Source organism: Vulpes lagopus, chromosome 4 (assembly GCF_018345385.1).
Source record: "Vulpes lagopus strain Blue_001 chromosome 4, ASM1834538v1, whole genome shotgun sequence".
In the NCBI taxonomy this organism is placed as follows: Eukaryota; Metazoa; Chordata; class Mammalia; order Carnivora; family Canidae; genus Vulpes; species Vulpes lagopus.
In genome coordinates, this window is record NC_054827.1 from 12,775,521 (window position 1) to 12,788,649 (window position 13,129).

The 13,129-nt window shown below is 41.0% G+C and overlaps 1 protein-coding gene across 1 annotated transcript in view; it reads left to right on the top strand.

The window, feature by feature from the left end:
* TRAPPC11 (trafficking protein particle complex subunit 11) overlaps positions 1-6,032 on the top strand; it is a 49,039-nt gene extending 43,007 nt beyond the window's left edge. The window contains exons 29-30 of the mRNA XM_041752330.1: positions 866-1,033; positions 5,040-6,032. Coding sequence (XP_041608264.1) covers positions 866-1,033; positions 5,040-5,084 — 213 coding nt within the window. The 3' untranslated portion in view covers positions 5,085-6,032. The remainder of the gene's footprint in view (positions 1-865; positions 1,034-5,039) is intronic.
* Positions 6,033-13,129: the final 7,097 nt, after the last annotated feature.

The following is a 13,129-nucleotide window of genomic DNA, read 5'->3' on the forward strand; positions in this document are numbered from 1 at the left end:
TGTCAACGTGGATTAACAGACAGTGCTCAGTAGTCAGTAAATACTTGTTATCAACAAGGGCGTAATTAGAGTAACGAATGTATCCTAATACTCAGAAGCGTCTGCCTGACTAGTTGTCTGTAAAATAGAATTATATATAAAGTGGACTGTAAGTCCACATGCTAATTGAAGTTTATAATATATAGTACATCTCATCAGCTGTTATGTTGGTACCTGTATATGTTGACACATGTACATACTAGATGTACTCATTTGCAAATGAGTAAGCTTTTCTAGAGTGTCCTAATCTTTTATATATTAATTATAATCTCTATATATTGATTTATAAGTAAATAATGTACAACACCAAAATCTTAGAAATTTGTGTTTTTTTCTAAAGTAGTGTCAGAGTTTTCCAAACATCTTTTATTCCCTTGACATCATTTACCTCGCCACAAAGGTAAAATCCCTAAAAGAAAACACCAGAAATGACTAATTTGTCTTAGGTTGACAATGTAAGCAGTGATACTTTGCAACCGATTATCTCATAACACCTTGTGACTATAAAATCTATCTGGTCGCAGACACAGACATATTGATCCATCTCATGTTCCCCTTTTTTAAATTTGTGCAAGTTGCCATGTAGTGGATCTTGGTAGAAACGAAGAAATCATGCATTTTTTTTTTATGCATTTCTTGTCCATGTAGTCCTCTCGTCTTGCATCATACTATTTCAGTCTTGTGTTTTAGAATCTGTCTGGAAGGCGGAATAGGAGAGAGAAAGTATTTCACCAGAAAGATTTGTAAATAATGAAGGGGTGACAACATGAAGAGGCTGGAAGCGTGTGTATTTGATTTTCTTTCTCTACAACTTGTTATGCTATAGATTCGATTACGGATCCTCCCGGGCACTGAACAGGAAATGTTATATAATTTCTACCCCCTGATGGCTGGATACCAGCAACTGCCATCTCTCAACGTCAACCTGCTTAGATTTCCTCACTTCACAAACCAACTGCTCAGGCGTTTTATACCTACCAGTATTTTTGTAAAGGTAAGGCTTAGAAACAGTCTGTTTTTTTTTTTTAATTTCCAGTCTTAGAAACAAACCAGAAGTGTTTCTTTCACGTAAGTTCCTCTAAACAATATTTTGAGACTTGATAGTTTGTTTTTATTATATGAACTTGGCAGTATTGCTGTTCATTGCTGTAAGCTTGCTATTATTTTACAGAATCTAACTTCAAAGGTTATTATTCCCTTAGGTAGATAATGATTTACCTTCACTATGTCCTCAGACCTGTATTTTCTTCTGCTTAGTAAAGTATGTTTTTACATTGTAGTTGGTTTGTAACCAGTTTATAGTCAAAATGGATTAACTTTCTAAATACAGTCCTTGAATTTGCCCAGTTATATGTGTCATACTGGATTGGGGTCTTTTCTGAAAATGATCCTTTGTCGAAAACTATACTCGGGTTTAGTGTTTTGATTTTTTACACTGGTAAAACCATTTCCAGGTTCCCGCAGTAAAGGAGCATGTAGGACAGTGGGAGTCCATGTGGGAGAGAGTGAACGGGGCCACACCAGTGGTTCACTAAGCACACCGCTCACCTCTGGTTTAGCCATTCTCACTACCTGTAATTAAGGCTTCCCTCCAGGTAGTTGTGGTTTCCCCAGTAACTCAGGTATATGTGGATATATGTGTGTCCTGGGGGCCGTCTTCTACTTCAAGTTTATACTCACTTTTGGAAAGGCGGGTTATGTGGCCATTTCCCTTTCTGTGTCTGTCTTAAGTTTAGAGGAACTGTCCCTTCTTTACATAATCTGAGATGGGGTAAATTCTAAATTAGTCTGTGTTCATGTATCCTATGTGATCTTCCTAGAGTTTATCTTCCCAGACTTATGCAACTTCTTTTTGCATCTGTCAAAAATGAATTTATTAATGTTTCCAAGCATCATACTTTTTAAATTGTAGAGAAAAATTTCATGATTCTAATTCACTTGTGTTTAAACAGTGACTTTTTTTTTAACAATGGTTTTTTTAAAAGGCTTTTTTTTTTTTTTTTAGAGCAGTTTTAGTTTTATAGTAAAATTGAGAGGAAAGTACAGAGCTTTCCCATATACCCCTGCTCCCTCCTCTTCCCCCACACCAGTGGCTTTTTAAACATTTCCACTTGTTCACATTCCCGGGCCATGTCTGCTGCCATTCCTCCCATCAAGGTCTGAGAGGTCACCTTGCCGGGGTGGGGAGCAATGGGGGCACACAGTTGGTCTCTGTTGTCCTTTTAGCCATTTGAGCTTCTAAAAGTATGCTATTCCCAGACTCTGAAGCTTTCATTAGTGTCAGGGTGGGTGTCAGCATAGACAGAGGCATACAAACATAGCCCATCCAAGATATGAGAGTTGATCATTTTGAGGAATTAGGATCGACAGTCTACTATTAATCTCTATCATTCCTTTCCCTCTAGGGCTTGTACACCCAGCCTACCCCCAGCTCCTGCTAGTACAGTCTTCTCATTTTCTTCCACAGTAAACCTCTTCCAGGTAGTGCTTAAATCCATAAGGAAAAGTTACAGAAAAATAAACATTTGTAAGTTTTAACATAACTAACATGTCTTTTTCCTTGAAGTTCTCTTTTTAAAAATTTTATTTAAAACAGTTAACATGTAATGTATTATTGGTTTCAGAAGAAGTCAGTGACTCATCAGTCTTACATAATACCCAGTGCTTATTATATCACGTGCCTGCCTTAATGCCCATCACCTAGTGAGCTCAGCCCCCCACCTTACCCTCCAGCGACCCTCGGTTTGTTTCCTATGTTTGGAGTCTTATGGTTTGTCTCCCTCTCTGATTTCATCTTGTTTTTTATTTCCCTCTCTTCCCCTGTGATCCTCTGTTTTGTTTCTTAAATTCCATGTATGAGTGAGATCATATAATTGTCTTTCTCTGATTGACTTATTTCACTTAGCAGAATACCCTCTAGTTCCATCCATGTCATTGCAAATGGCAAGATTTCATTTTTTTTTTGATGGCTAAGTAGTATTCCATAATATATCCTTTTCTAACCACTGTGGTTTTTTCCCTAAATACTACCTTCTAGGACTACCTTCTAGTAACTTGACTGCTCCCAAAAAAGTTGGCTGGGATCCTCGGGGCTGGCTCCTTTATCAGTTGGGAGAACTAACAGTGACAGTTGTTTTAGCTGTCATGCTAAGGATGGTGCCTGAGAATTACCCTCTCCCCATTAGTGAACAACCTCACTGACTCACATTGTACCTGCCTTTACTAAACTCCAGAGATGTGCAATTCCAGTAATGAGAGCTGCCAGCCCTACCAGGATTTAAATTAACATTAATTAAAATTTAATTTAATGTAAAAATTAGTCAGTTGCACTAGCTGCACTTGAAGGCTCAATCAGCATGACAGGTGGCTACCATGTTGGGACAGCGCCGACCTGAGCTTTTCCATCACCACAGAAAGTTCCACTGGACAGCAGTGCCCTCCTTCAAGGCTGGTTTAATGTTTTTCTTTCTTTGAAAAGTAGATTCCAGCTTTTTAATTGCATGATATTCCTGTCTTCTGTCCCTTTGTAAAGCTGTGTTTGGGGATTTTAGCAGGTTTCGCCATTATTTTTTCCCTTTTCTTTTAAAGATTTTATTTTATTTGAGACAGAGAGAGAGGACAAGCAGGGGGAACAGCAGCGGGAGAGGGAGAAGAAGGCTCCCTGCTCAGCAGGGAGCCCAATATGGATCTCGATCCCAGGACCTCAATATCATGACCTGAGCTGAAGGCAGATGCTTAACTGAGCCACCCAGGCACCCCCATTATTCTATTTCTAAAACTGAACATCTTTTATCAGTACTACAGATGATGTGAAGTATAAATTATTTAATTCATTCTTTTCCTGCCTTGAATGTCAGAGGCCTAACTTACACACGTATGTGTGCATACACACACACACACATACACACCTAAAATGCAGAGCGACAAAACTAGAAGCAGGAGTGCTCCCTTCCCTGCCCCAGGGAGTCCCACCCTAAGCATTCTGCCTAAAGCCTAGTAAATGGCTTTTGGTGATAACGCCATAACACTGTTCTGTTCATGTCCTGAATTCCAGTTCTCTTGCTTTTCCCACAAAGGTCTGCTAATGTACATCGTCTTAATAAAGTTATTTACAAGAATTGCATTTTTTCAGTTCCTTGATGACTGCCTGGGGTGCTGCTAACCTGTCAGAATTTTTACCCCTAAGGATAACTGTGATACCTTAGCCTTTACTCTTCTGATATGTTTTGTTTTTTCAGGGACCTTAGGGAAAAGGAGAGTCTTGTTTTTATCTGCTGCTTCTGGCCCTGTAGTAGTCATTGTTAGATACCCCAATTCATTGTGAATTGCCTTTTCTTACAAACAGGAGATTGGGAGACCTAAACCCCAAGGAACTGGTCTGTCAGCTCAGGTTTGTGGCCTTCTTCAAGCTTGAGATGCTGGAGGGTCCCGAGCAAGGGAGAGAATGAAACTGTCACTGAAGCAGGAGTGGTGATGGGTTCCCTGTCACACGCTCCCAGTGACAGATCTGTAACTGCTAGGACACAGGGTGAAGAGAATTAGTGACTGAGGCAGATTCAGCCGGCAGAGGTAATGCAGCTGGCCTGCGATGTCAGTGTCTGGTGGCGGAAGGAACCGCTCTGTCTAGGCCCCACAGCTCCCTCCCCAGGCTCAAGTGAAGTGACAAGGTGGGGGGAAGGAAGGAGAGATGTGATTTTTTTTTTTAAGATTTTATTTATTCATGAGAGAGAAAGAGGCAGAGACATAGGCAGAGGGAGAAGCAGGCTCCCGTCAACGAGCCCAATGCAGGACTTGATCCCAGGACCCCAAAATCACGACCTGAGCTGAATGCAGATACTCAACCACTGACCCACCCACGTGCCCCAGACAAATGTGATCTTGATACCTGTACACGTTTATCCTGTTTTTGTGAAACAGTTTCCAGAATTTCAAAATCTTTTCAATGAAGGGAGCTTTTGTCATAACTATTTTGTAACCTTTCTTATTTCCCTGCTTTAAAGCCACAGGGCCGGCTTGTGGATGATACCTCTATTGCTGCCGCGTGAAGTTCAAGACTAGCCCTCAGCTGTTCTTAGAGAAGGCAGATGGAGCTATAGAAGTTTTTCATTGTGAACTGTAGCTTTGATCATGGTAAAAGTTAATCTTTTCTATTTTTTAATGGATGTCATACCAACTCTTCAGAGGAACTCATGCTAAAAATACTAGGAAAATCTATCCTCTCTTCTAGTTTCACTAATAAATATTTGAAATCTCTCAGTGTGACGTGGAAGGATGTCAGACCGTTGTTATTTTTGGAAGTCGTTTTATGAATAGTAGGTTCTTAAAGTAAGTCGTTCGCATGTGCAATATCAGAGGAAAAGCCAGCCTCCCAAACAGGACTGGCCACGGAGGGGAAGGTGCACCAGAATCTGCCCCAGGATTTCCGAATGCCCGTGGGTCACTTTCAGAGTCGGCTGAACCAGAGCTAAGCCCATCCTCACAAACTGAATGAGCGCTCAGGTTACATACATACCAACTCATAGCAGCTGTGTGACTGATCCAGAAAACTTCCAGAAAGTTCGAATCAAAGCAATCAAAGGTGTCTAGAAAAATCTTTCCTTAGGATCAAAACATGTGAAATGGGTTTAGCTTGCTGCCAAAACGTGGATCGTTTATGAAGCAGGTTTGTATTTGTAAGGGTGTTAACTGTTCATTCTGACAGGTTCAATCTGAGCTACAAGGATGGGATTCTCAGCCTAATTTCTTAAGGAAAAGTTTTGGAAAAAGCTGCAAGTTCTAAATGAGAGCTTTTAGGTAGATTGTGCTGTTTCAGAATGAACTATTTAAAACTCTTGGGAAATTCATGTAAATAAAAATCATATTGTGAAAATTTTCTTCAGTTAAAATCTCTTAATTTAAAACTTACCGGATTTCCTGGAAAATCTTATTATTTAAAAGTGTAGGAGTTGTAAAAAGAAAATAGTGATGTAAATAAATATATTCTCTTTCAAGTACGCTTGTATGCATCTTTCATTTATTCTGAGCTTGTTTGATTTCAGCTTCACAAAGTAGGTTTTACTAAGAATACTGTCGTATGAAGTCTAGGGAGGGCATAGGATTAGAAATTGGGAGATCTGCGTTCCAGAACTCTGCTGACCTTCAGGGAGGTTCGGACAGTGGAACAGGCTGTCTCAGGAGGACATGAGTCCCCTGCCTTCTCAGCTTTTCAGAGAGGTCATAGAAGCTCGTCTCCACACTCAGATTGTCCATGGTCAGATCCCGGCTCTGCTGCTTGCTCCTGAGGTGCTGTTCAAGTTATGTACCCTCTGTACATAAGATGTGGATGTACATCGTCTTAATACCCATCTCTTAGGCTTATTGGGGAATGATAACAGCTAATACATGAGAAGAGCTTGGGAACATTGGCTGACCCACAGTAGTGCTCAACCAGGGACACCTGTATTATTATTATTATTATTATTACTGTTATTATTACTATTATTATGAGAAGGCTGGAAAGGATATGCCTGCATCTCCTGGACGGTCTGTGTTATCAGAATTTGTCAGTGTTTCTGTAGTTCAATATATACATGAGCACACATGTGTACGTATATGTATATATGTAAATGCCTAAAACTGAAAAATATCATGAAATACTTGTATTCTGTATCCTCCTATATTTTATATCCTCTTCTTTTTTGTTATAAAACATCCCTGGTGTAACCTACCAAATTAACTTCATGACCCACTATTGGGCTTAATCTCCAGCTTGAAAAACTCACAGGTTCCTTTGAATATGAGATGGTCTGATGATGCAGGGCTTGTGTGATAAAGATCTCACATGTCCACACTGCCATCGTCAAACACAGAGTAGGTGTTAGAGCGAATGAATCCCCGGCATATACCTTAAAATGATTAGCATTGGTGTCCGTGTGGTCCATGTAACTCTGTGCTATTGTAAACACACCAAATAGAAAGACGCTCTGTCTTTCTCTCGATCATCCTCAGTTGGCAATAGAGTAATAACCCTTTCCCGACCCGGAGTTCTCTCATAGCATTAATTCTGCAAAGATACTCTATTTTCTTATTTTTAAAATTAAATTTAAATTTGAAATTTCTTATTTTTAATTAAAAAATATATGAAATCATCATCTTCCCTGTGTCCAAAAAATCAAAACTGTCATTGTTATAGGAGCTGTTGGTGAACTCAGGTTACAAGGATGTCAAGGGAGGACCTCACGGTGTTTCCCTTCCTGCCTCTGGGTCGTCCACTGCCATCACTGCCTGTGTGAAAAGCTCTTGATTCTCAATATTGCTTTTTTTTTTTTTAAGATTTTTAAAATTTATTCATGAAAGACAGAGAGAGAGAGGCAGAGACACAGGCAAAGAGAGAAGCAGGCTCCATGCCAGGTTCCTGATGTGGGACTTGATCCCGGGTCTCCAGGATCACGCCCTGGGCTAAAGGCAGGCACTAAACCACTGAGCCACCCTGGGATCCCCTCAATATTGCTCTCTACAGTCTTATACACCACTCAGGGGTATACATTTTTAAATCATTATAAATTTGGGGGAGGGATACACTGAAATTTGGCTCCTATATCATGAAGGCAAGCACTTAATAATCAGAGATGACCTCATTGGAGTGTCAAGTGGTGCGAAGAAGATGAGGATGATTATGGGGGAGAAAAAAATTCTTAATTTGCCTTATTTTGTATTTTATGGTCCTGAAGTTTAAATTTGCAGTTTCAAGTCAATTTTCCTCATAAGGTCTTAGATTTCCTATCCTTGAATTTTAAAAGAGGTTTTATAGAGCATGATTCCTAGAGTGGATTTTTAAAAATGTTTTTCATGTTACTTAAAGGAAGGATTCTTTACTTTTTTTTTTTAAGATTTTATTTATTTATTCATGAGAGACACACAGAGAGAGGCAGAGACACAAGGCAAAGGGAGAAGCAGGCTCCATGTAGGGAGCCCGATGCGGGACTCGATCCCGGGACTCCAGAATCACGCCCTGGGCCAAAGGCAGGCGCCAAACCGCTGAGCTACCCAGGGATCCCCAGCTCACCTTTTTAATAGGGAGGGCTCATGTCTCAGCGAATACCTTTCTGAAACCCCCCCCTCTTGACCTAAAACCCTGGAAAAGGCATCTAATGTGTCCCAATTCCTAGTGTAGAAAATACTTAGAGATTAGTTCTATTACTTGATGGTACAGTAAGTAGTAGTGACTATAATTTTCAAGAAGCAATGATGTGTACAGCATTAGTGATTAGAGATTGTTAAGTGAGTATATGACACCAGATAAAGTGTACTTTCTCCCATCCACCTCCCCTTTATTTCATGCTGTAAATACTCTCTAACTAAAGTGTTATGAATGGATGCTAAGCAAAAAAAACATTGATGTGTGCATTAAGATATATGAGAAAACAAACTCATTTTATTTTATTATCCTTGCACTTCAAATGCCTTTTTTATGCATATGGATTTGTTTTGAAACATTTTTAACAAGTGACACTCATGCCATCCTTTGGTGAGCTCTAAAAATATCTTCCTTTTATTTTAGCAAACAGTGTCATCCTCAGACATATCTGTGCTCCATAAAACTCACTAAACGAGTATAAAAATCCCATGTTTTTGTGAATAATAAATTATAGTTTAATTATATTCAGCTTTTCTTCAAAGATCGTGTTTCTTCTGATCGTGTTTCTAAACTCCATTAACTCATACCTGTTTCTGCTTCCTGAAGCATGAGAAGTAGAAGTGAAGTCAAAGCATTTTTTAAAATTCCACTTTCTCTCCAATTATTGAAAGAACTAGCAACCTTGAAGTTGATTTTTTATTTATGTAATAACAACCCTTATTCAAAAGGGATCGGCAAATGTGGCCAGTGGGAAATTGCAAATATTATCTTTATTAAGTTGGTCAAGATTTCTAAACCATGTGTGTTTCCCAAATGATGATTGTCAGTATTTATTCAATACTATAAGGTACCAGTGATGTTCTTACCTCTTTAATACTCCCAATAGCCTGATGTATAGGAAACATTTCAAAGTTGTGGAAACTGAGGCTCAGAGAGCCAGTGGCCTGGTTTTCTATTGCTGTAGAACAGATCACCCCAATAGTTAAGGGTTTATTTATTTTTTTTAATTTTTATTTATTTATGATAGTCACACACAGAGAGAGAGAGATGCAGAGACACAGGCAGAGGGAGAAGCAGGCTCCATGCACCGGGAGCCCGATGAGGGATTCGATCCCGGGTCTCCAGGATCGCGCCCTGGGCCAAAGGCAGGCGCCAAACCGCTGCGCCACCCAGGGATCCCAAGGGTTTAAAAGAACAATCCTTATCTTTCATGGTTACAGTGGGTCAGGAAGTCAGGAGGGGTGTGGCTGTGACCTCTGGCTTGGGGTGACTCAGGCAGTTACGTGGTCCAACCTTAACTGGAATTAGAATAAGCAGGAATGGAACTGGGAGCTGAAGCAGCCCTGGGCCAGCTGGGAGTCTGTGCTCATTGAGCCTCAGGACCTTTCCAGGGGTCTGCGGGGTGCTGGACTCCTGGCAGAGCGGCACCGAGCTCCAGTGTGAGGGCTCCAGGCAGCACGGTGGGAACTGCGCTGCCTTTGGTGGCCTCACCTTGGCCACACAACACTTCCACTGTGGCCATGAGCCCATCCAGATTCAAGAGGAGGGAACATAAACTCCATCTCCACATGAGAAAATGGGGAGAACATTGTGGGACAGGAGAAACTGCAGCTGTCTTCGGGACATACAGTCTGTCATATACCCAGTGTCACGGCAGGTGGTGGGAGAGTGGGATTCAAGTCAAGGCACTGCACACGGCCACCGTTCTAACGCTGCCAGCGTTTACCAAGCAACTCCTCTAAGAGTCAGTTTCTGTGCTGGTTGCTAAAGCCATAAAAGACACCCCATTCCTGAAGACCGACAGGGGAAAATGCATGCAAACAAATTCCAAGGTGCATTTATTCCGAGGTGATAAATGCAGAAGTGGGTGAACTGATGGGTATCTAGGATCATTTTAAAATGCTCCAGGGGAGGGAGCAAGTGGGGGAGCAAAGAAAAACTAGGTCAGATAGAAATGGATGAAATAAGATTTGGAAAGTGTTGATAATTGTTAAAGGTGGGTAAAGGGGTTCCTGGGAATCCGTTTCATTCTATATGTGTCTGAAAATGGCCATGGTTAAAGAAATACTAAAAATACGAGGTAGAAAGGAACCACGGGAGGCGAGCATAAGGTGGGAGTGAGGAAGCTGCAGCGAGGCCAGGCCTTCCTCCAGGAGCGACATCAGAGTTGTTTTCATATTTGTAACAACATGATAGTGCTTCTCTTGTATGGAAATGCATTGCCATTAGCCCTGAACAGATAATGTTATGTGAGTGAGTTTTGGAGGACATATAAAAATTGGTAAAATAAACATCAGGGAAGAGCTTTCCAGGTGATGAAGGGTATGCTGGCTGGCATCCACTCCCGCCAGCACCATGGCACGCCAAGTGCTTTTAGCACAGGCTTGTCAGCTGTTGAGTAAGCTAGTGTTTTCCTACCCGGGAGGTTCATATTCCGTGATAAGAGAATTGGAAGGGAGGAGAATGAAACTTACCAAAGTAGAGCCTTTTTTCTGTTGGAATTCAAGGACTTACGGACGAAGCCTGTCTTCTTTTCAGCTTTAAAATGCTCATCAGATTGACGAGCTGTAGTTTGAAAAATGTTTGGTCTTGAGTGATCATCAACAAGCCATCGTCTCAGCAAATGACTGAATCTCAAGTGCCAAATTTAACTGGAAGAAGTAAGCAGCATTATTTTCCAGATGAAATATGGAATTATTTAAATACAAGATGGGAGGAGCTCTGTGATAGCTCATGTTTAATCCAAGGTGATAATAACCCCCAGGTATTCAGACTACATTTACAATATTTTCTCCACCTCGGAATGTCGTCACTTTCATTTTTTTATCATGTGAATTTTCAAACAACCACCAAGAGACTATAACACACTTCCATGCTTGTACTCAGCTTCAGTCATTATCAATATTTGGCTATGTACTTTTAGTTCTCCTTAGATGATTTCATCCATAAATAAAAGGACTTTAAAAAATGCTTTATTACACCTAAAAAATTACCAGTAATTCCCTATGTCTAATACACAATACATATTCCATTTTCCCTGACTGGCCAAGAAGTCTTTTTATTGATTGATTGATTGATTCATTGATCTTATTTATTCATGAGCGACACAGAGAAAGAGGCAGAGACATAGGCAGAGGGAGGGAGGCTGGGAGGTTCCCCAGCAGGGATCTGATGAGGAACTTGATCCCAGGACCCCAGGATCATGACCTGAGCCAAAGGCAGATGCTCTACCACTGAGCCACCCAGGTGCCCCCAAAAAGTCTTTTTATAGTTTAATCATCATCCTAATGAGGTCCTCCATTATATTACATCTTTAAGTCTTTTTTTTTTTTCCAGTTACACTTAATGTAGAAAAGTCCCTGCTTTTTATCCTTTACCATTGACATCTTAAAGAAAGGGGGTCAGTTGGCTTGTAAAATATTTCACATTCTGGTGTTGGCTGATTACTTCCCCAGGGTGCCATTTAACTTGTTGCTCTATCCTCTGTTTCTGTGGCCTGGGAATTAGAGTTCAAAGCTTGCCTGAGTCCCTGCCTGCCTGCCTTCCTGCCTTGCTTCTTTTTGGGGGTGGGGGTGGGGTAAGAATATCTCAGCTGATAGGCTGCACATTTTATTGCCACACATGTCTGGTTGCCTCACTTTTGGTGATGCTGAGATTGATGCATGGGTTTAGAGGATGACAGCCTCATCCCTTTTGTACATGCTTTCAGCTGGAATATCCATCAGCAGCAATTGTGTAAATCAGAAGTTGGGAAAGGAAAGTTTAAATGCCATCCTGCATTTATTGGCTGGAATTATTCTGTACTTTTCTCCACAGCCACTAAGTCTTTTTAATTGTGCTAAAATATAAGAATTTTTATAACATAATTCTTTCTCTTTATAATATTCATACTGATGAATTGGTGCTCCACTAACCTCTAATGTTATTCAAGAGTTTTGGTTTTTGTGTTGGTTTGTCCTCTCCTTCCCCACCACCCCATTCTTGTGTAATAACCATGTAAATGAAAAGCTAGAGGATGGGAACGTCAGGTTGGTGTAATGGCTTTATGACATTTTTGGTAGTGACTTTCACCTTCTTTAAAGGAGACCCAGCACCCTCCGTCTGGCTTCCTCTGAACAGAGGCATCTTTGTGCCTATGCTCACCTGTTCAAAGCTTCTGCTTTGAAAACAAGTTTTCAAGCAATCTTCAGCTGTACGGATAAAATCAATGAGATAACTTCAAACTGATACTGATCAGACATTCATTCCTGAGCACCTCTTTCAACCATTGCAACACTTAAAATCAGTATTACAGATGTTCTAAACGATTACTTTGGGAAGTTAGCACATGAGCCTGATATGGAAGAAAGATTAAATTGTTTAACAAATATATTTTACACTAATTGTTTAAAATACAGGTAGTCATTACATGATGGATGCGTCTTTTACCACGCATGCGCGCGCGCACACACACACACACACACACACACACACACACACACACACCCCGCATCAGAAACTGCTAAAAAATTATCGAGGACTCTTGTTAAATATAGTATGGCAGCTTTTAATCAAGAGGGGCTAGCAATGGGGTTGTATAGGAAAGAGTTGGACTGGATTCTAACAAGGACAAATTGGGGATGGACAGGCAAGGCGCAGGGCAGGGGTCACTGCCTGGAAGGAAGATCGCAAGAAGGGTTAAGGGGGGGGGATTCCTGCTCAAGGCAGCCCAGGGGCATCAGATACCGAGGGTGGAGGATTTAGCCACATTCTTACTCCCAACAAGATTCTCCAAGGTCAAAGAGAAGCCAAGCCCAAGGGCAGACCTAGTGCTCACAGGGGCAGTCTTTGTCGATGCACCACCACTTCCCACAAAATTTTAATTTCAGGTTAATCATCCCCCCCTCCTCCGGCAGGTAGGAGTGTTCGAGCGCGCTGGGGAAGCAGAACCCTTCCCGGGCCTCATAGAAAATTAACCCAGGGTTGCCCCTACCG